Below are 27,030 nucleotides of genomic sequence, written 5' to 3'. Positions count from 1 at the left end.
ACACACACACGCACGCACGCACCCACGCACCCACGCACGCACGCACGCACACACACACACACACACACAGCTGACCTTTAACATATTAGTCCCATTCCTTAGAGCTCATCAAAAAATACAATTAAACATAAACGATGTGTCGCTTGCGGAGCCACTTCTTTCAAACAATTTGACAGCGCCACACGCTTCCACGCCCTCATGGGGTGGCCGATTCAAGCCGCCAACCTCTCGTACCTGCTTTGCTCCTGCGTTGCTACGCTCCCTCCACCTCCCCTGCGTGCCTCTGTTGGGCTTTACTCGTCTATCCAACTATTCAAGCTCTCACTCCTTCTTGCTCACTCTGTCTACATATGTTTGCTGTACACCTCCCCAGGGGTGATGAGCAGTCGAGCCCAGGCGGCAAACTAAAATGATGTATATTAGTATATTTAGTGCACCGACAAGAAGAATCTGCAAATCCAATCTACGTTGATCAGCTGATCGTCTTTATTGGATTTCTTTTAACCACATATACATTTTGACAGTTACATTTTGTGACATAACCGAACAGTGACCCAGAACGATGGAGGGTGCCGCGACCGTACGATCAGAATCCGCAAAAAAAAAGATTCAGATTCTCTGGTTCCCCATACCGAAACACACCACAGATGTGAAATGCTATACTTTTTTTTTTTTTCCAAATGCGTTAAAATCCAAATCCAAAGTAACAACATCGTACACCTCACTGCGACACATCTGAGCGGAAGAATTGTGGCTGATGATAATTATATTATTCACGGGGGGCAAAGATTTACAGAATGTACGAGAGACAAAGAGTCCACGATACCGTTGGCATTCACAGGCATTTGCACTAAATTAAAATCCCTCCAAGGCCGCGTCAACACAGTGACCGTTTTGGCTTTTTTTAATTTTTATTGACACCAGGATAGTTTCCAGTTGAACGGATGCAAATTAAGTCAGTCAAAGTCCTGAGTGAGATACTCTGAAATCTTTATTCTCTCTAAGTCGAGTTAGCCCTTCCCTAACTCTGGTTGAGCCCTGAGTTATGGCCTGTCCATCAGGCCATTTATCACATATTACAGGGGGGGTTTGGGGTTGTGGGTTTGTGTGTGTGCTAAATGCAAACCTTGGTCTCACTTCATACACTTCCCTGATGATGTCTTGATGTACAGTATCCGCTGTATTATTATATGTCAACTTATATCCACGGAGCACCCAATGGGGTGGTTTCACGGACGGGGTTTAAGCTATATCGGAACTAAAATAATCCAGATTAAATTCACCCAGGATATAAAAATGCCTTTCTGAGACGTCGTCGAAGTTAAGGTTGATTAGTTCCGAGACGAGGGAATGAAGGACCGGTCAGCTCCTGCCTATAACCGCCCTTCTGCCTGGTCTTGGTCCAGATAAAATCGGACTTTTCAAATCGAGACAAGGGCAAGTCTCAGACTCTTTCTTTTTACTGAGAAAGGCCATTTCATTTAGTCCATATTAAAAGCGTGATTCAGTCTGAGATAAGGCGCGATCTGTGTCCGCGAAACCGCCCCGATACGTTGAGATTAACCTTTGAGGAAATTCCGTACTTTAATAGTGTCTTGGATACATTAACAGGGAGATTGTGGGGTTGTGCTGAGCTTAGAGCTACCAGGAGGGGGCAGCTCAAGTCTAAAGTCAAGTGAATAAAGTTGTTGGTTGTGTTACAGTATGTGGGGTTTAATTTGCGAAAAGGGTTCTCTGCATACAGCACCGATGCACTGAAGTTCACGTCAGCGAACTGGACGTCGTTTTTTTTCCCCAGCTATATTTTATTAATTGTACTATGACCTTATTTGGTTTTGCTTCATTTCGACGATGAGATTAGAAAATACCCTAAACTTTTGTGCGTCGGGTGTCGAACTGGGAGCGCCCGCTACGAAAAATCAAAAAGGAACGTATGCCGGCTAAACCCCAGTTCTGCGAGTCGATCTGGTGATGTCACGTCCCTGATTCTCAAAAATATCGCCTCAAAGCCACCCCACCCCACCCCACCCAAAAAACAAGAGATAACAAAGACCAGCCAAACAAAAACATAAATACAAACAAAAAAGAAAGATTATAACAAAAACAGACTTAAAAAGAAAACACACTGGACGTACTGTAATACGGCACTGAGACTTGTGGCACTATGAAATGGCAGAGACAAGCAAATATTACACGCGTGTCAAATTCGTCTTTTTTGTTTCTTCCATAAATATAAATCACTTGCAACACCACACATTATCATCTTCATCTCCATCATCGTCATCAAACACAATCAATCCGCCCTCGAACACTTCTCCTTATTGGTCCACGGGTCTGAAAAGGACCCGCCCCCGGAGGCCGAAGCCGCTCTTTTTGGCGGCCGGGGCGGATTGGGCGAGCGAGGAAGAGGAGGCGGAGGAGGTCGGAGGAGGGAGAGGAGAGGGCGGAGTGGCCGATTGCAGGGTAGGCTGGCGCAACAGGAGCTCCTTGAAGACGGAGTTCATCTGACGGCTGATCATCTCCTGTAGGGGGGGGACAGCCATGCGAGATAAGTATGAAAGAAGAGTTCCATTGGAGGATAGAAGCAGTGAGGAAAAAAAGATCGCTCATAATTAAATGTAATAACATTTATTAATAATATTCATTTCTTTATTATTATTATTTTGTGTATTATTATTATTATTATTATTATTCGTTTTCTTGATTATTAATCTTTTTTTAATCATTATTTTATGCCTCATTTGTCCTTATGATTTAAGTTTTCTTTCTACCATCGGTTTTGACGTTTATATTTATATTGTTTTAATTTAATTTTTATATTATATTTATTATTATAATAGATTGAGGGCCCAATTCACAAAGAATGCACTGCGGGCGCTGATACAGAACCACCATGAATTGCACATCACTTGTAACCGCTATCTTCCCCGTCTCAGCGTCCGATTCCCAAAAGGTATTGCCTTATGATGCCACAGCACAAACATGGCCATAAAGTTTTGCGTGATTGCAATTATCCATGTGGCAAAGTGTAAATGGTGGCATTCTGTCAGTAACACAGTCGGCAGGACGATGCCAGAGACAAGGAGAAAAAGAAAACTTTCGGACTGCGAGCTACATCTCGTGACTGACGAGGTGCAGAGGCGTTCCTCCAAACGTTTTACGCTTGACAGAGAGAAGCCATATTTGGGATTTAACGTCTCCGTCCGTCAGCGCTGTTGGTGTACAAACGCACGCCTCCAGACTGTAAAAGAAGATGGCATGATCTGAAGCCGAGGACAGAAGATAAAACATCACACAATTCCTCACGAGCTTCTCAAACGGGGACACCTCAGTGACCACCAACTCCCTGTGCTTGTCAATTGAACATTTTTCTTTTTTGCAATGAGTTTCATTTGCATAGAAAGGGGCCAATTTTGCACCAAATTATTGAAATACGTGCAACAGCACCGGAGCACCCAGACACTATTCGCTTGGCTGCATTTTCCCCTCTGCGGGCGCTTTGATAATCACGCTGTTTCTTTTTGTCTTCTTTGTGAAGGTTTAGCGGCCGCAAAAGCTGCAAATTCCTTTTGTGGATTCGCCCCCGAGTGTTAAATTACCGCCCCCCCCCCCCAAAAAACAAAAGTGATGACTGCCTGTATTAGGTTGTAAACAAACCCCGTAATATATTGAAGGACGAGACTATACAAAGCACAACAAATATGTTTTTTTAAAGGAAAAATCAGCAGCATTACACATAATATATCACATTCGATTTTATTGCACCTCATAGTCACGGTGGGGAAATTGGACATTTTTCAGAATAGCAAACATGAGATCCGTTTACAGGTTTAATATCTAATCAAAACATTCTAATAAATCTTGCACCGGGAGCAGTTAATCGGGTCTTTTATAAAGTTTGGCGAAACGGCTGCACTCTGTGGGAAAACGGTCGCCATTCTAGACTCTAGATTATAGACAACTGAATCCAGATTCTGGACTGACAGACGAATTAGCCCGTCAGATTAAAGTTTGTAGCTGGTGGCCGTGTTCTTCACTGCTGCCAGCAGTTGCCAGGTCTGCGGCTTTTGTGCTCTCTCTCATAACAATATAAAAAAAAACCTGTGCATTCCGACTCAATAAACTATGATATATTTTACAGGAGGTCCACTTCTTATGAATTTATACTTGATATACATTTATATCAGGTGTGGCATACAATATGCCACACCTTAATGTTACAAAGTGCTTTAAAACAATAATAGTAACATACATGATGCATGTCAACATATAAGGAAATTATAAGTTTTGCTTTCATTTGGTTTTGTCTCTGCTATTGGAACCGTGGGTTGATGGTGTAGTTGTGCACAGCTGTAGGCATATGATGGTGATACGGTCGCGTGATTTTGAGATGGTTTTGTGGGAGACCGCCCTGGAGGCCTAGCTCTGAAATGCACGGCCCGCTACTGGTTGAATCTCAGTTTTAATCTTCGGTCCACTTTGCATACGATTCATTTAATTTACCTAATTTCCTTTTATCCCCTTTATTTTAATGTGGAGCACTTTGAGTGGCATTTCATATAAATGCATTACATACATATAAACTGTACAGAAAAATGTATTATTTTATTATTGCTAATGAACAGAAAATAATCAGGCTTGGGAGACTTGACACTACAGACCTTGTCCAGTGGTGGTCGGTCTGCTGCTCGGAGGTTGCCCTGTCTCACAGTGTCCAGGGTGTGTCTGCGCTCATGGCCCCTGAGAGGAGGAGAGGAATTAGGAAAGAGGGCGTAGGACTCATTACATACAGTACTAATGGAGACAACACTAGATAGATAGATAAATAGACAGAGAGACAGAAAGACAGACAGACAGACAAACAGACAGATACCCTGGTGGGTGACGTGCGGCTGGCGAGGTGGAGGGCTTTCTGATGGGACTCCCCTCGTTTCCTCTCTGTCGCCCTGGCAACGACGCGCTGTCGCTGTTCACCCGCATCCTGTTAGAAACACACACATGAACTCTCTCTCTCTTCTCTCTGTGCATTCATGTGCACAGTTTTCGGTACGGGTGTGTGTGTGTGTGTGTGTGTGTCTGAGCATAAAGCTTGTATTCTGCTGTGTGTATTCATGTGAAAGTATGTACAATCGTGTGTGTGTGTGTGTGTGTATTTGAGTGCGACTGCTGCACACACATTTCTCCTGCCGGCCCTTTTCGCATTTATGGTAAAATATGTATGTGTGTGTGTGTGTGTGTGTGTGTGTGTGTGTGTGTGTGTGCATATGTGTGTGCATATGTGTGTGCATGCACAGATATTTTTATGAGCGCAACCATGCATGGAGATGTGCAAGTGTGGGAATTAGTGTGTGTAAGTACACTTGTGTGTGTGTGTGTGTGTGTGTGTGTGTGTCTAGGGGCTTGTGTGTGTACGTGTATACCGAGTGGGATTCTCCATCTGTGGATCCTCTACCGTCAGGTTGCCAGTGCTGCCTCCTCCTCCTCCTCCTCCCCCACCTCCACCTCCGCCCTCGTCTCTCTTCCCTCGCTCTGACCTGAAGTAGAGAGAGATAGAGAGAGAGATTGATCATATAAGTAAATATAGAATATTCAAGTAAATATAGAACATACAGTATAAATAATATGGATCATATAACATTTTCTTTTTAACACAGAAACAAAAAGCACATCATCTGACACACGTCACCGTGACGGGTGGAAAACAAATTGTGACAAAGCTTTAACAGGGATTTAGAAAATATTTATACAAAATGGTCAATATTAAATGGCCTGTTAAGGAATGTGGGCAAAGTTCACCATGAACGTGTCTTGCAAACCTGGTTAAAAATGTTAACTAACCCCCCTGGAAAAAATGCAGGTGTGACGGACGCAGAGGTTGCAAAATGTAATAAAAGAGATAGAGATAAAAGTAAATAAAATATATGTACACATCTATAAACAGAAGGTAACAGGGTGCAGCCTTATGTCAGCTATGGAGCCCAATACAGCCAGGTGGCAGCTATGCTAGGAAACGTAGATGGATATAGTAGGTTACATTTCTGAAAATCTCTAGTTTTAAATGGGAAGGCGTAGCGCAGGCAGCAGATATGGGATGGAGGCAGACAGCAGGTGCGTGTGTTTCGACTCGCTGCGAGCAGCAACATTTGTGTGGGTACCCACAAACAGGAAGCACAGTGAATGGCGTCACTGTCTCATAGTAACACCACATCGTCGGTTGCAGGAAATCCAATACTTATGCATTTAAAACTCAAGGTTAGTACGCTGTCAGTTAATGTGTCAGGTAAGCCTCCTTTTAGTTAAAAACACATTTCTTTTTTTTTTTAAACAGCATATAGATGCAAAAGGCATAAAAAAAATACTAGGCGGATATTTTAATGTAGAAACGTCCATGGAGGACATGCCACTGACCCATCCAGCACGCTGATGTACTTGTGGGGGATGAGACCCTTGGCCCCGCCCACTTCCCCTCTCCACCAATCACAGGAGGCCTTGCTGTGCAGGATGAGGAGCTCACCCTGCTTGAACGACAGCTCCGCCGGAGACCTGGCCAGGTAGTCAAACATGGCCAGCGCCTCCATCTCTGCACGCACAGGCACATAGAAGTTTGACAAATTAACGTTACGTATAATAAATTCCATATATCCTGCATGGATAAGGTTTCCGTATCTGCTGTGTTGATTCAACTGTGTTAATTCAATCATCTGGTTTCATAAAATTTTCATGTAAATGTGACCATATGCTTAGTTGTTTGATTTCGTTGTTCCATTTGCCCAATGTGTGTTGATGTGAAAGTGTATGTATGTCAGTGCCTGTTTGTGTGTGTGTGTGTGTGTGTGTGTTTAGATATGATTGAAATGGGCTAATTACCTGAACCCACCCGCATTAATATTGTAGGACACTCAGATGGTCAGATTGTCACATTTAGTGTCCTCATATTCTAAAGGTTTTAATAACAATAATGATAATATTAATAATAATGCCATTTTTAAGGATATATGTATATACATATTGACTGTAATGATTCAAAAAATTTTAGTTATAAAATCAACATAATCCTAACTGCCGTAATCTTTCAGATTTTAAATAATTTTCCTTATGACTATAAACCACCTATACCTGAATTTGTGTGTGTGTGTGTGTGTGTGTGTGTGTGTGCGTGCGTGTGAGGTTGTGTGTGTGTGTGTGTGTGTGTGTGTGTGTGTGAGGTTGTGTGTGTGTGTGTGCGTGTGTGTGTGTGTGTGTGTGTGTGTGTGTGTGTGTGTGTGTGTGCGTGTGCGTGCGTGTGAGGTTGTGTGTGTGTGTGTGTGTGTGTGTTTGTGCGTGCGTGCGTGTGTCCTCACCGTCCTCGTTGTGCAGATGCTCGGCCTCTCCATCTCCCTCCTCCGTGATCGGCTCGCTGCAGACAGGCAGAACAAGGAGAGTTATGGTCGGCTGCGTGCTGCTCTGCCTGACAGCTGAAGCGAGCAACACCCTTTTTTCTCAAGTTATGTCCGACATGAACCGTGCTCTGCAGACAGTGTGTCCGTGACTGTATGACTGTATTCTCTCTTTTATTTGCAATGCACTTTAATCAATTGTCTGTCAGCTTTAAACAGCTTTAATACTTTTTTCAAGATTCAAGAGGTTTATTTGTCACATACATATATATACTTTCATCCATATATGCAGTGAAATGTCTTTGCAAGGCACCTGGAGATTATGCACAAAAGTTACTAAACCAAACATAATAGCTAACCTAACTCCTACCTAGCTTACAAACTGAAACTAACTAATTCCTAAAACGTTATGCAGTTAGTGAATAGAATATGACAAATAAAATAAAATAAAAATTAAATAAGACTCAGAAATATATTTCTTTGAGGCAAATAAGAAAAATAACTGGAATTCCCTTAATTCAGGTCTCCTATCACAACCCCATGCCCGTGTGTCACTAAAGTGTGTCAACAATTGACATCAATATTGGCGGCAAACAGAATTTAGCAATAAAACCAAATGTTTATATATTTTTTATATTACTCAAAATGTCAAAGTCAGACTGCTTTGGCATCATGGTAGTTTGGCTGAAATGTGGAGGTGAATCGGTGGACTCCTCTAACCGTCCCCCTCCGGATGCTCTCCTATAAGATCCGGGGCCGCCCGGTGGCCTCTCACCAGTACTCCTGCTCCAGGGTCATGTGCTTCTCGTAGACGGGGCCCGGGAGCTCCGACTGGCCGGGGAAGATGGCGTCGTGCTGGAGGATCATGGTCTTGATCAGGTCGTTGACTTGCGGTTGCCTAGCAACAGCGTCGCCTGACTCGACTCCCCGCAGCAAGCTGGGGCCGAAGCACACGGCGAGGTTGTAGGGCTGCATCATGTTCTCATCGCTGTACTGGGACACACTGCAGATAGCGAACGCACACACGCACGCACGCACGTACGCACGTACGCACGCCCACGCACACACACGCACGCACAGGCGCACACACACACACACACACACACACACACACATTAATTGTTCTCCCCGACACGGCTGTTCAGTTTTACGAGCGTGGTAGATATGAGAGAGCTCCCGTGGCGCTGGCACTGTGTTGTGCGGGGGCTTACTGATTGAGGAAAGCGAAGAGGTAACGCATCACGATGAGGAGAGGCCGCGGGTAGGAGGAGATGATGGGCTTGATCTGGGAGGCTTTCTCCGTCAGTCCTTCTATTTCTAACGCGGGGAAAGACAGAAAAGAAAAAGGTAAAAAGCAGGCAGATGGAAACAGAGAGGGCAGCGGGGGGGGAGCGAGGAAGAAAGATAAACATCTCAAAGTCTCAAAGCAGGAAAAAAAAACAGCTTGTAAGATTTGATTTATCGCAGTACACCTCCCAAGAGTATTATAGAATTTAACTGATGACCCCACCACCACCACACCGAGCATAGCAGGAGGCCGATTTATCTGTCCTACCCTGACAGTAAATCCCTTTCTGGTTTGAGAGTAGACTCAACAGCTAACCGGGCGGGGATCCCAGCCACAGTCGGCCGTACAAATCAAGTCGCAGCGGGAAGGGCTCTGATCTGTCCAATCTCATTTAGAGTCAAGGAAGCAAACGAGTCGGTCAGAGCGAATCGCACAAATGCCGTTTCCCTCCCATACGTTCACCTGCGTTAGCATTACACAAGCGCGTTCTCTCGGGCCCCTCGAGGGAACGCGCTTGCGTAACACTTGTATAACAAAGTGACGGTGAGAAATCAGAAATGCAACACTCGATACAATTGCGTTATTGGAAAGCTCAAATTCGAATTGGTCCTTTTAAGATGTCGCCGCTCAGGAAAATTATGATTGCGTCCACACTCATCACTAGGTGATCATCCACCGTACCGTGGCTCCCCACATGACAACCCCCCTCCACCCCCAAAGTGGTGTCCATTTATCAATGGAATTCAAATATTTCAATGAATGACTGCACCTCAGAAGCGCCGGCAACACTCAACACACGAAAAAGGCTAAAAAGGGGGGTTCTTACGGACACACTCCAGCAGCGGGGAGTAGCTGTCGTAGGGGAAGAGAGGAGGCTCCAGGCCCCTGAAGTAGAGCTTCAACACACCGGCCACCGAGTCCAGGTCGCACTCGCTGTCCGACAGAGGGTCCTCTCCTAAAAAGAGAGCAGTAAACCAATGCGTCAGATTGAATGTGATGGATAGATGTACACACATGTCTCATCCACAGAAAAAGAGATCATGTGATTATGAAGTAGCTAGGCAGTGCTGAAGACCCAAACTGGTCAAAAGAGCTGTTTGTAAGGATTATGGGCAAATGATCAAAATTCCCACTGAATAAACTCGAAATTATTATTTATGTAAACAAAGATGAAAAAACCTCTGAGTCATGAAAGAAAATAGTTTGCCTTCAAATATGCACTTTTTACCCAAAAAGGCCAGATATACATGCAGACTTATTACTTTATACTTGCATGACATATTTTGTTTAATATCAATATTTTTGTAAACATTGGCTGGTTGATTTGACCTGAGAAAAATACACTTTTGTAAATGGCTAGTGGATAATAAGAAGCTCCACAAGTTTTTATAGTTTTGATTAAAAGCAATAAGAAGGATTTTAATCAGTTGCCAGCGCTTGCCGTACACCTTTGCCATTTGGCTGTACTTTGTGCTGTGAGACGACCACAATTAAACAAAATAAATCAATAACTAGACAAGGTATGGGGAGTTCGACCATACCTCTCTCGAACGCATCCCTGATGTGGTTCACCTCCCTCTGCGATCCGGGGACTCGGAAGATCCCCTCGTGGTGCAGACCTGGCAACACACGCACACACACACACACACACACGTGAAAATAGGTCTGCATATACAGTATATACGCACGCACGCATACCTCCCCATTCAGAGCATTTTCAAAGCTCTCCCAGCACGCCTTAACACCACATTGTGCACGTGACTCACCATGGAGGTTTATGAAACGGATACAGCTTTCAACCACCACAGGAATCTGCTGCCCAGAGCTCTGTAAGGCCGAGACAATCACAGGGTGAGAGAGAGAGAGAGAGAGAGAGAGAGAGAGCGAGAGAGCGAGAGAGGGGTAGGTAGGAAGGCGTCAACCGCCGGATGGAGAGAATAAAGGAGGGACGGTAGACAAGGGAGAACACAGCGAGTGTGTGAGCAATAACATGATGACGAGAGCAATGCGTCGCGGGGGCTGGAATGAGCAAGCAATGCGGGGTCAAGGGTCATCCGAGGAGCGGGTAATGTCAACAGGTATAAGCACAAATGACAGGGTTAATTCTGGCATTACAAAATGAAATTCAGCGACTTTTTCAAGTACTATTTTTTCATTTCACGGCAAAGACAAATCAATCCAATCAATTTTCAATGTGATCTTCATGAGTTAAAATATAAACATAATATAATCTCAATATAGTCTCATTGTCTTATATTTATATTAGTATATATATATATATATATATATATATATATAATGATTATTATTATTATTATTATTATTATTATTATTATTATTATTATTTTTGTTTTCCCCCAAGGACTTTTTCAAGCACTTCAGCAGAAAAAGGGCTATTTTCTTGGTATCCCAGTAATTACATTTCTGAGGAGGAAAGTCAAGCATTTCTAGGACCTGGTAAGAACCCTGACACAAAGAAACAAACAAACAAACAAAAAGCCGTGCGTGCACACAAGCAGTCACGGGGCATCGGGGTTTCGCTACCTGCGTCCGAGACATTCTCCTTCTCCTTCTACGCCAAGCCAAAGCAAGAACAACAAAAAAACAACAACAGAGTTTTTAAAAGGGAGAGCAAGATACAAAGGAGGATGAAAGAGAGGGAAAGGGGGAGAAAGAGGGAGGGGAAGTGGATTAAAAAAGGGAAAGTGGGAAATAGGGTGAAATACAGACTTAGCAGCAATGGGAAAAAAGGCGCGCACACACACACACACACACACACACTCGCGCGCACAATAAAGGAGTTGGAGAGAAAAAGGCGGCAGAGGGACCACTGCGTTTTAATCCCTCGGACCCGGGGAGGAAGAGATAAAAGGGAGAGAGGTGGATGAAGCAAGAGAATCAGCTAAGCTGGACGTGTGACGTTCACGGAGACAGGAAGGACAGGGGAGCGGACTCTGTTTGTTCGTGGTAGAAGAATTCAAACATACTGCATTGTATTAGGGAGCATGTTGTTTTTTTCTTGTGTGTGTGTGTGTGTGTGTGTGTGTGTGTGTGTGTGTGTGTGTGTGTGTGTGTGTGTGCATGTCAGTGTTACCTGTATGTAGGAGACTAAATCTGCGGTGAAGAGTGTGTGGCAGAACTGGGAAACGGGTCTGGATTTCCGAGCACGCACTGACCGAGCACAATGCATTCTGGGAAATATAATACATAACAGCACGATGCCATTTTACATGTTGGTTCAGTGCTACTACTAGGTACCTTAGACTTTGAAATGGATATATGATGAAAACATTAAAAAAAAACACATCAGCACAAAAGTGGCGATTTTCAAAGTATTCCAGTACTTCAATTTCTGAGGAGGAAATTCAAGAACTTCAAGCAACTCAAGGACCTGGTGAAACCCTGTAAACATATTGATTTCTATCATGATATTTGATATATTGCCATAAATTAGACAAAACAATGTTAAAGTGTATCTATTATGTTGCTTTTTACACGAGTTAATAGAGATCCCTAAAGGTCCCCAAAACATGTTTTTGAAGCTTTTCCTGAAAATACCACTCAGATTATGCAATAGAGACATTGTAACAAGCCTCGAAATCCATCGTGTTCATGACGCTCCGTTTAAGTGGGAGGAGCCACCCTGCTGAGGGCACGAGTTCTGTGAGCCAATGGGGTTTGAACACAAGTTCCGAGATCATTGAGCTAATGATGTTTGAGCATGGCATTCCGGGTTCCATTGTATTTACTTTAACAGACTTCACCTCATCAGTCCACCAAAATCTGTTTCTGAACAAATTTAAGGTGAGAAATTAGCAATACGGTTGCCGAATCTTCACTCACATTAGATCTACAAGGCCTAATTTAAAACATCCACAATAACGAAACACTATTTTTATTGGTTTTGCTCGGAGACGGAGAGCGGATCGATTGGAGCAGATGACCATGTAAAAAAATCTGTGATGAGCTGACGTAGAAAAAAATAAATACGTTGGAAACAGAGCGTTCAGTGCGGTTGGAAGTCTGAGCGTTTTACTCACTGCGATTCTTTTGCTTTACCTCATTATTTGACACTTTGGCCACATCTTATACCAACATCCCACATTGTAACATTATATAAATGACAGATAAAAAGGAAAAGCATAATAGGTCCCCTTTAACTAAATGATTTTCACACCAGAATGTTGGCCTGGATTGCGGCGCTACGCATACAGATTTCGGTGCCAGAGTCGTACATTTTGGCGGCGAGCACACATTTTGGAGTGACAATTTCTTGTGAGCGAGCCGCCCGATTCCATCCCCCTCTCTCCCTCTCTCTCACTTTAATCTCCCCTCTCTCCATCCCTGTCAATCTCTAGCTCACACTGCCAATTCCTTTTGGCAACGCGTGACACGTGTATTTACCTGGAAGGGTCGCTGTCAACCGCCTCAGCTGGAGAAACACAAAAACAAACAAAAAAAAAAAAACAATTGAGAAAAGCCCAGGTATGTGAGGAATCCTCAACTCTGACATCTGACAACTGTTAGCAAGCAGTATTCATTGTTGGATGGAGATGAGGAATGTTTACATTAACACTGCATTTTAGGGTGCATACTGCAAACTGATTGTTACGCGGCGCTGTAGCATACTCCACTCTGATTGGTCAATAGCCGCAAACAGCCATTGTTGACTTCCGAATAATGACCACCGCCTGTTATTAATGATCCTTCTTATCCCTTGTTTCATGCCACGCTAGCTAGCGGCAACATCTTGAAGATACATAGAAACTACAATGGACGACTTGAAGAGATGGAATATGTCCAATTTCACATTTCACCAACAGTAAATAGGTTTGTGATATGCAGGACAAGGTTTTTCTTTTGGAGGGTGAATAGTTTGCTACGCTGTCGGGGTGTGAGCCTCGTACCTTTCTGTATGGCGTCTTGTAGCAGGTCATGTTTGGCTTGAAGTTTGGAGGTCAGGGAACTGCTGGTGAGGAATTCCTTCACTTTCTGACAAAAGGTACACGATAGATGTATGTAGGTATATGTGTGTCACTTGTTATTCTTTCAATGCTTCAAATTTAAAACCAGAACAAGATTAGTCCGAGACCTCCACCAAACGCCAAACCCACTGTGAAATAGAAGGTCTCCGTCTCCTGCTGATTGGCCCGCCGCTTGGCGAGTGTCAGTTTGGGGGCGGAGCCTAGTGCCGGGGGCTCATGCGATTGGTTGCTGGCGACGTCGGGGGCGGAGTTACTGTCACTGTCACACATGGTGTCCAGCAGGGAGGTGAGCGTGGCTTTAAGTGTTTTACTGACCTGAAAAAAAAAATACTATTATTATAGTTGAAAAGCAAAATAGAAGAAGGGAAACTACTTTGGAAATGTCTCAATACTCAAGTCCTTATTAACGCTACCCTGTGCATCCTATTCTTACGATACCTTCGTATACCGAAGTGGTAATTAAGGGATTCAAGCCCCTAGTGCTGAAACCCTATTATTCTTGCTTCCATTTGAAATTGTGTACTGTCAACACACGACAACAATTAAGGCAGGAATGTATACACAATTAGATGGAGACACAGGTAGAGAGCCTTGGACAGGAAATGGAGTGTGTGAAAGCAATAAGCTCACCTCTTCTGTCTCCAAGGTGATGGCAGCAAGGCGAGACTGAAGCTGCTGGTACCGGGTCTCCAGCTCGTACCTCACCTGGCTCTCCGCACTCACCTCGCACACCTTAAAGCACACGCACACGCACATGCATAATCGAAACACACATTTAGTCACAGGGAAGTACATGCCTAACCGGCCAAGTGCTTTGTTACCTCCCCCCACTGAAAATCAATTACAAATCGAATTATGAACTCTTCAAATAGAGGTGTTTAAAAAATATTAAAAGAGAAAAACTGTATACATTTATTAATTACTCAATGAATTAATTATAATGGAATAATAAATTATAATTTACAAATCGTGTTACTTAATTAATTGGTCAATTAATTAATCAACCAAATCACCATTCAACATTAAATATTTGTTTATAATTGAATAATTAATGATTCTTTTTTAATACGAATAAAAAATCCTAAATGACAGATTACAAAATCAGGAAACCAATGTAGAAATTGTGTTGTTATCCAGCTTGATACAAAGGGATGCGACTGGCTCAAAACACAGAAAAGATGGGATAGGTTGAAAGTATCTCCCGTCATGCGGTTATGTGGAAAAAGACGAATACCATTATGTGGCATTAAAATGCTAGAAGGACAACGTCCAGGTTGCTTCAACTTGTCTTCATTGGAATTTAATGTGCCAGCTATGTACATTTTTTTTGAGTCAGTCGCTGAAGTCACTCCATAACAATATACTGTCAACACTTAACTTAAGTCAGGGTATGGTTTGGTCTCAAGGAAGAACATTAATGAATCATGCAGTTAAAATGCTTTGTGTAATCACTTTAAAAGTAGGGTGTTACAGAAGCTGCAACTAGTAGTGTGTGTCAACAGTGATGGCCGCTGCACCTGGTCGCCCTCGTGCGGGTGGTAGTTGAACCTGAAGGGCAGGCAGAAGGAGGTGTCGTGCTGCTGCAGCAGGGCGTCCCGGTCGCCGCCCTGGTCCAGCGACGTCACCGCCGCCTCCAGCTGCTTGAGCCCCGCCTCCTCCGTCTTCTGGGCCCGCCCCCTGCTGGAAAGGTAGCACCGCATGGCCCGCTCCACCGAGAGGTGGAAGCCCAGGTCGCAGCACTGAGGAGAGGGAGCGGATGTGGATGAGGGGAGGGGGGTGGTTGAAAGGGAATAGGAAATGGATGCACGAGAGAGAGAGAGAAAGAGAGAGAGAGAGAGAGAGAGAAAGGATACATGTCAGATCTCTGTCTTTTGAAACTGAGCTTTTGATCCTTCATACCTGATGCGCCCTGCCCTCATTTTCCCGCCTCTCTAATCCTCCTGTAACACCTTTCTTATTAATTCAGCCGCTCTATCGCTCGCTCTCGCTCTCTCTCTCTCTCTCTTTCTCCTGATTGGAGCTGCTGCCGCTGCTGTTCCGCCTCGCAGCAACCTCTTCACAGCTCTAGTGCCACAAGGCCCTCGGAAGGAACCTCGTAACACAACACACACACACACACACACACACACACACACACACACACACACACACACACACACACACACACACACACACACACACACACACACAGTAGACCACAAAGCGTAGTTACGGTGTTACCCCTCACGTCAATAAGTGTGCTGACGTCCTGCAGATAGTACTTGTTCATGGCTGCGTTGGCAGCTGCGAGGTTCAGCAGGTAGTCGTTGCGGGCCTTAGTGCACTTCAGCTGGGTCTCCTGCACTCGGCCTTGCCTCTGCGTGCGTGCATACACACACACACACACACACACACACACACACACACACACACACACACACACACACACACACACACACACACACACACACACACACACACACAGATGAGAAAGACAACACAAGAATATTAACAAATACATAATCATCCATAAACAACATCACAAGAGGTTCATATGTCAAAGATAAGATTCGTTAACACCTAGCAGGGCCACTCAAAGGGCCAAATGTGGCCCACGATTAATGCAGACTGGCCCTGTGAATCATTTTGAAGGTTAATTTCAAGTCTATAGAAAGGTAGAATATTATAGAAATGTATCAGTTTATCAGCATTTTTTTGTAAACTGGTCAAGATTGCCTTTTCCCTTGTTTCACAGGTGTTCATTTGTGTTTAATAATGTTTCGATGTAAGGTTGATTGTGACTGTTTGTGGCGGATGTAGAGACAAAAACCAACCAACGTCGACAGGAAACATGAAACCCTACAGACACACCGAACCACCGCACACCTGTACTAACATTTCCGGTGCCCCACTCGCACCACCTATATGATGAAAGCCATGAAAAACACACACATACCCACACACAGACAGACAGCCATTACCTTCTCCATGAGTCTCTCCATCTTCTTGACTGAACTCCGCCTCTGGCCTCCCGATTGGCCGAGGCCGAGGTCAGCTGACTTGCCCGTGTGCCGCTCCTCCAGCCGCTCAGCCTCCTTCAGCTTCCCCTCCGCCGTCAGGCAGTCGGTGTGGTAAAGGTTGTAGGTCTTCAGAGCCTTGAGTATGTCGTAAGTTGTAAGTATATAAATATATTTAAAATCTTCTTTGATATCTTCCAAAGTATCTTATTGATATCAAACGACTTTGCATCTCGTTGTAAACCACTTTCTGGAGCTCACCGTCTGCAGCTCGATGGTGACTTTCAGCAACTCGTCCTGCATCTGCACCGCAACCTCTTTGCTCTGTGGAATCATTTCAAATAAAAATAAAAAGCAGAGCAAGGTTTGACTTTATTACCTTTTTCACAAACTTCCACAGTATTTTCCATTGCGAACTAACTGCGATGAATTGCGTCAAAATAGTTGAACAGCAAATATCTCAACCGCGTATGTGTGTGTGTGTGTGTGTGTGTGTGTGTGTGTGTGTGTGTGTGTGTGGAGAGGGGGATCCCGGAAGAGTCAGTTTGTCAGAATATGAGGAACATCAGGTGAAGCACACAGTGTCTGTCGTACTGTGCACAGACAAAGTTTAGAGGCGGAACTCTTTACTGACACGTCTGTGCAAAATGTGTCATTATGGAGCATGCTCGGTGGCACGTGACTGACTCACGGATCGGGATTAACCCCGTCTCCAATTTAGACACACATATTTTGCATATTTTAAGTGTTTATTTATTTGTTTGTGTGTTTGCAGTGTGTGTGCGTAATTTGTTCGTCAGAAGCCACCAAGCTGGATGGAGCTTGTGGAACCATGTTGTTGTACTTTAGGATTTTAAATCATGCTTAGTATTTACAGAGTAATAAACGAAAAATACTTAATACGTTTGGTAAAATGAAATATTCAGAAAAACTCAAAAAGGATAACATGACATGAAATTTCGCAAAAAGAACACAAAGAAAAGAATAACTGCCTGAAACCCAAAGCCCATACTGCTTATAACACCTTTTTTTTTAAAACCATAAAATGACATACCTAAAATGATATATACATACAACTAAAAGGCCAATATGCCTGGATCCATCCAATATTCATCCATTCTCATTAAATGCTATTAAAAACTATTTACATTTCATTCCAGAGTGAATGAAGATGGAAGAGAGTGATCATATTTTTACAGCAAGAATATATATATATTTTTGTATTTTTTTCTATCGTATTGATTTTGTCAAGTGTCCATGGGTTGCTTGAAAGGCACTAATAACTTAAAGTTATTATTATTACTACTATTGCTACTATTGTTATTATTATTATTATTATTATTATTATTATTATTATTATTATTATTTATAGACAAAAAGACCATTATAACCAAGTTCCCATGAACAAAGATTCACCTGAATCTCTCCTCTCACTCTTTAACAGCTACAGTAATCCAAATTGAATGAAAATAAATCAAGCAAAACCAGGGCCAGTGTAATGGTTTTATAGTATTTTAAAACAACTCTTCCAATGGTTTGTCTGCTTTACAGGGTGAAAGAGTGTGGAAGTGGAAACCACAAGGCACAGACCACCAAGCTGACATGGTTAGCGGTGGCTAATAACAGTAAGTGTTTAAAAGGAAACAACTCTCTGTACCACAAGCCTGGGTTTCGTTGGTGGCCGACAAATGTGCCAATGTGCGCCCAGAAATGGGATTCGGTTCACTTTAAACAACAACTCATGTGCCCATCTCATCGGGAAAGCGGCTCACGGCATTTCACTGTACCAAGGGAGCACGTAGAAAAATAAAATAAAAGACGATTGACACAGTTTTGAACAGCTGACGGGGGGGATCTTCTACGATGACTGACCACGACTGTCGCTGTCAGCATCCATCCATCCATCCTTCCATCCATCCATCCATCCCTGTGTCTGTCAGTCCTGACCCACCCGTTTGTGGAGGCGGTGCGCGTCCTCGGTGCTGTGCGCCAGCCGCTGTGTGAGCGTGTTGCAGCAGGTGTCGGCGAGTGCCGCGTGCTCCCGGCTCTCCAGGCGGGTCTGGGTCAGCAGCACCGACCAGACCTGGCACACCGACTGGCCCCACTGCTCTTTCCTGGAGGTTGTAATTATTGAGTATTAACCTTAATAATAATAATAATAATAATAATAATAATAATAATCAATAATACCTTGTAATAACATGGTAATAACGTAATAATACAATTTTAATCATTTAGTAATAACACTGCAATCATTCATTAATAACATTGTAATAACTTAGTATTAATGTATGTATGTACAGAAACATCCCAATTACACTGATAGCCAGAGCCAACACTAGCAACCACACTGCCACTCAGCCCCTGGCACAGCCTTTTAATTTAATTTATCCTGTACACAGAAATACATTTGCTATATTTCTGTATTCATTTGTATTTTTAGACTGTTAAGCTTTAACAGCTTTAACCCCTACCAAGACAAATTCCTCTGCTTCTGATAAATTTTATATTAATATTTTTTATGGTGTGTAGGGTTGGAAATTACTGTTTCAGTTGTCAAAACGAGCAGATTCCAATGAAAACTTGATGGTTTTCAGTGCAAGCATACAAGTTGTTAAATCTTGACCGTAATAATAATAATAATAATAGTAACTGGAGTCAAAGGATAACATTGCTTTGAATTCCACAATGCTAAGCAACACCTTTTTACTCAGACTCATTAAAGGCGCTCACTTCTTGGTCTTGTGCGTGAAGCGCTCGGTCAGTTTGTCGAGCGCGCGGCCATACTCGGCCTCGATGTCCCCGCGACGACGTAGGAACTCGGACAGGTCGGACAGCTGCTGCTGTTTCACATCCACCTGAGACTCCAGGATCTTCACCTGGTCCGTCAGCTGGGCACGCAGGTCTGGGAACCACAGAGGGAACACACATATACAGTGTGTGTGGTTGTGTGTGTATATATATATATATATATATATATATATATATATATATATATATATATATACACACAGTATATACACGCTGTATATGTGTGTTCTATATCTATATATATATATATATATATATATATATATATATATATATATATATATATATATATATATATATATAGTACTGTATACACTGTATGTACACACAACCCCAAGCACAAAGGGAGTGACAGGCACGTAACACGTAATCACAGGTATACATTCAAACACACGCAGAGCTCTACGCATATTGACAACTTGCAGCCCACGGGGACAATGAGCATATACGTGTCATCAGCCTTGAGGATGTACAAGATGCACAGACATGGAACTAGACTCTACTTTACCGATTAAAAACACACACACATGCATGATACACTCTTGTATACTAAACAGGCCAAATCACGAATAAAAAACATCTCCCTCCCTCCCTTCTCCCTCCCTCCCATCATCTACACTTCCTTTCCCTCACCCGGGCTCATTTGCCAGCATCCCTTTTGCTCACTATTACCCCCTCTTTCTGGCTCTCTTTGTTCTCTCTCCCGCTCTCCTCCTCTCCATATCTCTCTCGCTTTCCCTCTCTGAGTACACAGCCCGGGGCTGACTGGATGTGAGGAGACAGCATCACTAATACGACTATAAATACACACTCATAGTACAGTACAGTCAGTCAGTCAGCCAGTCAGCCAGCCAGTCAGCCAGTCAGCCAGCCAGAACATCAGGGCTGGGTGATAATTCAACATTTTCGTTTAACGTCCGGTGAGATTAAAATATTGCCCCATGGTGATACGCAGCTTTGTAGACTATATGAGCCAGAATTTTGGGGAAAATATAAATAGTCAAATATTCTTGTTATATATCAGCAGATACATCGACAATGAAATTAGACTCTACAATCAGATGTTTCCATCTAAACAGCAGGCGAATTTAAACCAATATCATAAACGTTGCAATAAATAAAATGTGAATTTGCCGAATTTCCATCAGTTGGATTGAAGCAAATTCACTGTCTACCCAGTGAATATTTATGTTCCAATAGGAACAGATAGCACTTCTGAAATAGCTAGACATGTATAATAATAACAATAATAATAATAATAAAAATAATAATAATAATAATAAAAACAATCTATAATAATAATAATAATAATAATAATAACAACGATAATAATAATAATAATAATAATAATAATAATAATAATAATAATAATAATAATAATAATAATAAAAACAATCTATAATAATAATAATAATAATAATAATAATAATAATAAGTGCAGCGAGTTATAAGCACATACTATGATGGTGGCATAAAAAACAGAATTCACAGTTATTTGTATAACTATTAACTGTCCCCTAAATTTCCTGATCGCGACAGCCCTCACATCCTGGCACCATCCCTGGGTGGCTGCGAGGCGCTTTTCATGCACACAGGAAGTCGTGCATTCTCGTTGGCACGAAAGCTTGTGCACTCAGACCACAAACAAATTGAGGTGAAGGCAACAGACAGAAACACACTGGCGACAGAGGTTGGCAGCAGAGAAACCGAGTGCATGGATGGCACGCACACCAGGGCTGGGCGCTACATATATCGATATCATATTGATATCATGATATGAGACTAGATAGAGATATGAGACTTGGCTATTTTGTGATGGCAAAATTGTGATATAGTTAACGGTTGTCTTCAAGGCTGCATGACAGTAAAGTGATGCAAGTGATGGAACTTCAGAGACTGTTTTTGCTGTTCTCTTGGTTATAACATCTGTATTAGTAATTATTGTTTCTCTTGTGTGTAACAAAGCACCAATATTCATAATCTCCAAAATATTGTCGAGTTATCGATACCAAATATGCATCAAAAAATATTGATATTTTGATTTTGTCAATAGGCTGCTGGCTAACGTATGCAGTGACTCACCTTTGACCTGGGACTCGTACTCGGCCAGGCTCCCCTTCTCCCTCCTCAGCTTTCCGTGGGACGTCATCATCTTTGAACCTCGACCCCAACCGCACGCTCCTAAGAAGCGTGACGCACCGGAAGACAGACGCTCCTCTTCCTTCCGTCCCGCTCTTCCGCTCCTTCTTCGCCTTTCGGGAAGCGCTCCGCTCTACAGTCGTCCGCCGGTTCCGGCGGGATCGATCCGAGTCCCACGGAGTGCCCCGGGTTTCCCGCGTGAAACCGGCTCCATAGGTGAACCAGCCTGGGAGAGAGAGAGAGAAGGGGGGGGGGGAGTCAGATGGGAAGGGAAGGTGAAAGATAAGAGAGATTGGCCAGAGAGAGAGAGAGAGAGAGAGAGAGAGAGAGAGAAGAGGCAGAGAGATGGCAGCAGGACAAAAGAGGTCAAGCGTCAGGGGATGAAAGGAGGACAGGGAGGATACCAGACACATGGAGTGTGGGGGGGGGGGCAAATGAGGCCAAGAGTCGACAAGACGGGAGGGGACAGCATAATCATCAACAACAACAGAGAAGGGAGAGAGAGAGAGAGAGAGAGAGAGAGAGAGAGTGAGAGAGGTGGGGAGGGCAGAACGCAGGAGGGTCGGTGATGTGTCAGAGAGAGGGATGAGGAGGAGAGGAAGAGGAAGAGGAGGCCGATGACTAACAGCAATACTGAATACTGTGTCTCCAGGTGGGGGCGCTCTACCCCGTCCACCAGTTTTAAACGCGAAGACGCCATTGCATCCTCCTCACACTGTACGAACACGCGTTTCTCACGGGGTCACTTCGTTGGTGAGCTTGAATTCCCGATGAAGATCTCGTTTCACCGAGTAAATCGAGATGAGAGTCAATTCCCGAGAGCCTACTGCGTGTTTTCCCCATGAGCTAATGGGGTCAGTTCGCCGAGAGTTAAAATGTCCAGAGGACGTTATCAGCTCCGGCGTCGTGTACGCCATGTTCATTAGACAGGGAGATTTGTGAGTCAGCTGAAACCGCTGGAATCTCACAATCTCATCTTTCCCTTTCTCAAAAACACACATGTACTGTATGTATGCTCATCCGCAGACACTCACACACACACACACACACACACACACACACACACACACACACACACACACACACACACACACACACACACACACACACACACACACACACACACACACACACACACACACACCAGTTTCAGTACTCTGCTGTACATGAAAGTAGCTCAGTGTGTTTCGTTTGAACAGGGGGAACTGATTTGTTTTGTCTATTCAGGGAAGTACCTTGACTTGACCCCGAGTTCCAGGCAACATAACCGTGTTTGCTCGATACAAGGCGGCAGAGGGAACCAACTACCTGGCTCCTGCGAAAGTGGGGATATATATCTTCCAGCATCTCAAATGTGGAGTCATTTCAGCCATTTTTGGTGCCTTAACTATGAATCCAGCCATGATCACCGGCTGTGCGTCACCTGCAAAACCCGACGTGTTGGTGCTATAGGGTTTCCAGTTTGGTCAGATGAGTTTTGTTGATGGTGATGATCTCGTGCAAGGCTTTGCTGTTCATACCTGGCAACCCCCGACTCAACTGAAGTGGCCCTTCACATATAATTTGTACTCATCATAAAGACTAAAGTATAACTCCGCTGCAGCCTATGACTTCAATCTCAGTACTGGACACACGGGGATGATATTTTTGACCTTGTCATCTCAATCTGGATACGATAGGCAAAGAGAAATAGAGTACCAGTTGAAGTTCACCACTGAATTGAAGATATCTTGGGGGTCGTGGTCAAGATTGTCAAGATTTTCTATCTGCAATGTCAGGAGAAATCCTGTTAAAGCGATATAAATGAATTTTGATCTTTCGATTGAGAGTCCCAGGAGCGGATATTCATATAGAGTTTTTGAAATGGACGTGTAGCAGATGTGACCCTGACGCACTTAAATGATAATTAAGGTGAATAAACTATGGGAGGGGGTGTGTGAGAGAAAATTTTCCACTGCAAAAAGGCAGAGGATCTCGGAGACCTCGGAGGCTCCAGAGACCTCCGTCTGTGTGCGACCTTAATCTCCACAGAACAATGGAACTGGTAATTGATCAGATAGAGAGAGAGAGAGAGAGAGAAGAGAGAGGGGGAGAGAGAGAGAGAGACAGAGAGAGACAGAGAGAGAGAGAGAGAGAGAGAGAGAGAGCGTATAAGTAAGAAGGGGGGGGATGGATTAAGAGCTCGAGCACAAGAGTGTAAGTGAACTAGGGATCGAGAGACAGAGATATTGACTGAGGGGGACGGAATAAGAGAGCATGGCAGGAACGAGAAGAAAAAGGGGGGTTGAGGATGGGTGCTGGTGTGTGTGTGTATGTGTGTGTGTGAGTGTGTTGGGGGGGGGGGTTACAGTAGTCCTCACTTTAAGTCAAGGTCACACGAACAGAGAGTCTTATGGTGGCACACATTAGGCATATTAACGAGATGCTAGAGGCTCAAAGCGGATATAAGTAGCACGTCAGATGCTTATCTCCAAAATAGTCTTTTTAAACAAATTCTTTTCTTTTTTTAACCCCCCGCGCTAAGGAAACCAAATCAAGTCAACTAAGCAGAACTAACAGAGGAAGCAAACGGCAATGGCGTGCAAGATTATTGCGGATGATAACGAATCTGGCTCTACTTGTTTTCGCTGATGGGCTGATTAAGCCGAGTCGATCCGGCCCCGCTCCGCCACGCCGCCGGGGCCCCGTTCACAACGTCGGTCCACTTCTCGCGGGTTGCATCTCAATCCCCCGACACTTTTCTTTTCCTCCCACAACCAGGGGGTGGACACGTCAGGCCTCCCCGACACCTGCGACCCTTCCCCCCGTTTGTGCATTGATGCGCCATGACCCCATATGCAAAGTTTGAAAATTGGGGGGGGGGGCACAACACCTGGGTGTCGGTGTGACGGTGGGCCCGGGGTTTCTCACTTCCTGAAACCTTCCTATACGCATGGGTTTTCCTCAGGGACGCCGACGGTGCGCAGGAACAACGCTGCCTCTGTAATCTCGTTGAGCAACTGAGATGAGACAATAATCACCTCTCTCAGCACTTTGTTCACAACCCCCTCCCGTCCCTTCCGTCCCTCTTCTCCGATGAACATCAACACATTACAAGAAGGCGATCGCGTCGTCAGACGTTATGTCATGTCCGACATCCTCGCTGTGTGTCAGCAACACTGCAGGTGTACAGGCAACGTCCTGTGCCCAAACTCCCGTCATGTCATGGCTTTGTTGCTTGGTTTGCTAGACAAGTGAACTACTGATGTGGACATAAAGATCCATGTGGACGGAAAGAAAATACTATTCGCACAATGGAGAATCCAAGGTTTGCGTTACAACTTGCATGGTGACACAGCAGCGTTCGTGGCTTCTGAGTTAAACACAAAAGCAACTCACCTAGCCCCCAAGGGATTACAGGCTCATTACTTCGCCACCACGAGAGGTACTGCTATTAAATTGGCTGCATGCCACGCTTGGCTTCAGAATGCATCATCGCAAGAATTAGGGGAAATATGCGTTTGGCTGTGAAGCACTTATACAATAGAAAATGCCGTGCAAACACCGAAATAGATAAATTTCTGGGTTGCCAAATGAGGAGCACAAATGGACGTACGCAACTTGCTTCGCAGCCGTCTCACAAGCAGGAAATTGTGGTGCGGCTAGAACAGGTAGCAACAGCTCCTTCGTACAGAGGGATATCATAATCTCACTGAATGCCTTACTAATTTATCACAATGGTCACCCTTTGTCAATGGGGAACCCAAGGCGAGTGGCTGGAATAGCTAAGATATGAGATACTTTAAGGATGGAAATTCACTCTTTATACACATTTGGTCCCTGCACCCACTCACCCCTCATTTTCCCATTTAGCTCCGGAGGGTCGTTTTAAAGCCAAAGTCAAGAGGGGGAATGTTTGAACGACAGCTCTGAGCTGCAAATTTTGTGTAGATGGTCTGTTTACAGCTTATACATTTGCGGAATGAATACTTACAAGGTCCAGGCAGAGACCAGAAATTGTAAGGTTAAAAAAAAAAAAAAAAAAAAAAGGGGGTGAAACGAAAACAAGCCTGACAGTTGGCCACTGTGCGGCGGGAGAACAGGAAGGGCTGGCAGGCAGGCGGCGTTCCCTCCTCGGGCCCTGCTAGACCTCTACCTGTCTAGGAAAGAGTTTCTACGTGAAACGCTTCAGAGCGGTGGTAGCTACAGGTATATTGTGAACCGTCGATTCTCTCGTCTACTTCAAATTTGCCTTTTGCGCCGTACTATTTTCCCATTCTAGCGCGGTGGTTCCTCCTTGTAGCGGTGCACGTCACCAAGCTGTGGTGGTGAAGGGACACATGGTGCTTAAATGGAACCGGAGCTGTGCAGCGGGATACATTGGGGCGACAATGACAAAAGGATTGATGACAGAATTAAATAAACCCATCGACCCATTGATCAAACCCTTACTGGCAGGTGCATCGACTCTGGTTCTGGTCTCTGGGATGGAAACCTCAATAAATACACTGCAGCTATTATGGTGAGCATGGTAAATGGGATGCACCACCTGGGCTTGTGTGTTGGTATTTGCTTTAATGACGAGGCATTTTTAAACGCTTTGCGAGCGTGCGGGTAGAAGAAACCTAAAGATCACGTTGCTGGCTCGGGCTTCCCCCAAAAAGAACATTATAGTCACTGATCAACACTGCCGGGGCGACGTTACTGCGAGTCATTGGCCTGAGATGATCTTCAGCGCGGCGGCGGCGTCTTTGAGAAGCCCAAACATGAATCTGACCCCCAACCCCCGCAGAAACGCTAAAAGGTTTCCAAGGTCCCTGCCGAAGCATATTCCAAATACATCCACACACACACCCAAGTCCCCGCTTTGTCCGATATCTCCGTGGGGGAAAAAAGCCTTTAAGAACCTTATCTGCATCTTAAAATGTGATGAGCTGTCGATATCTGAGGTGCTATGGAGAAAGCGGAAGGGAGGAGGGAAGTCAAGGTTCCCCGGCTGTGAGAGCAGTGGAGGAGCACCAGTTATATTTACAATGGCCCCATAAATCACTACACATATGGTTATCACTGCTCTGCCCGGTGGACACACACACACACACACACACACGCACCTAAGCATTTGTCAGTGTAATCACACTTATATGTGAACACATACATGCACACAAACGGTGCACATATTACATAATTGATACCTCTGACTGTCTGCAGCTTCCATCCATCTCACATTTGTCCACTTGCAACCCCCCCGGGAAACATGTTTACCTCTTACACATTAACCCCCCCCCCCCACACACACACACATACACACGCAAAAACACACAGGTTGCTCTCGGGTTCCTGAGACAACGGGACGATGACAGCCGTACATACCTCACTTTTGTGGTCTTCTCTTCTCTTCCAGTGTTCCCTCTATCTCTGTCTAGCCCCCTCTCTCTCTCCCCCCCTCTCTCGCTGTG

General features: G+C 44.2%; 1 protein-coding gene across 1 annotated transcript; it reads right to left on the bottom strand.

Moving 5' to 3' along the window:
- Nucleotides 1-490: 490 nt before the first annotated feature.
- arhgap4b (Rho GTPase activating protein 4b) lies at nucleotides 491-27,030 on the bottom strand. The gene is made up of 24 exons (XM_080015724.1): nucleotides 26,945-27,030; nucleotides 21,539-21,821; nucleotides 19,379-19,550; nucleotides 18,597-18,759; nucleotides 16,907-16,969; nucleotides 16,610-16,783; nucleotides 15,877-16,005; nucleotides 15,167-15,388; nucleotides 14,280-14,381; nucleotides 13,779-13,964; nucleotides 13,572-13,656; nucleotides 13,069-13,096; nucleotides 11,759-11,855; nucleotides 10,431-10,491; nucleotides 10,206-10,283; nucleotides 9,491-9,619; nucleotides 8,588-8,693; nucleotides 8,152-8,379; nucleotides 7,341-7,396; nucleotides 6,409-6,580; nucleotides 5,421-5,534; nucleotides 4,874-4,981; nucleotides 4,662-4,740; nucleotides 491-2,522 (listed from the first exon to the last, which is right to left on the bottom strand). The coding sequence occupies exons 2-24, from the start codon at nucleotides 21,606-21,608 to the stop codon at nucleotides 2,319-2,321; spliced, it is 2,826 nt and encodes a 941-aa protein (XP_079871850.1). The 5' UTR covers nucleotides 21,609-21,821; nucleotides 26,945-27,030; the 3' UTR covers nucleotides 491-2,318.

Source organism: Zeus faber (assembly GCF_960531495.2).
Source record: "Zeus faber genome assembly, chromosome: 15".
Taxonomy (NCBI): Eukaryota; Metazoa; Chordata; class Actinopteri; order Zeiformes; family Zeidae; genus Zeus; species Zeus faber.
Note: the sequence above shows the minus strand (reverse complement) of the source record. Positions and strands in the feature narration are given on the sequence as shown.

What these genes read in the sequence shown, in the direction of transcription:
- arhgap4b (XM_080015724.1), bottom strand. Translation starts at nt 21,608, where the DNA reads ATGATGACGTCCCACGGAAAGCTGAGGAGGGAGAAGGGGAGCCTGGCC. An exon ending in CCCGCTGCTGGAGTGTGTCC is followed by an intron (nt 8,694 to 9,490) that starts GTAAGAACCCCC and finishes TCCCCGCGTTAG; the next exon opens with AAATAGAAGGACTGACGGAG. An exon ending in ACCCTGGAGCAGGAGTACTG is followed by an intron (nt 7,397 to 8,151) that starts GTGAGAGGCCAC and finishes GCCTGTCTGCAG; the next exon opens with CGAGCCGATCACGGAGGAGG.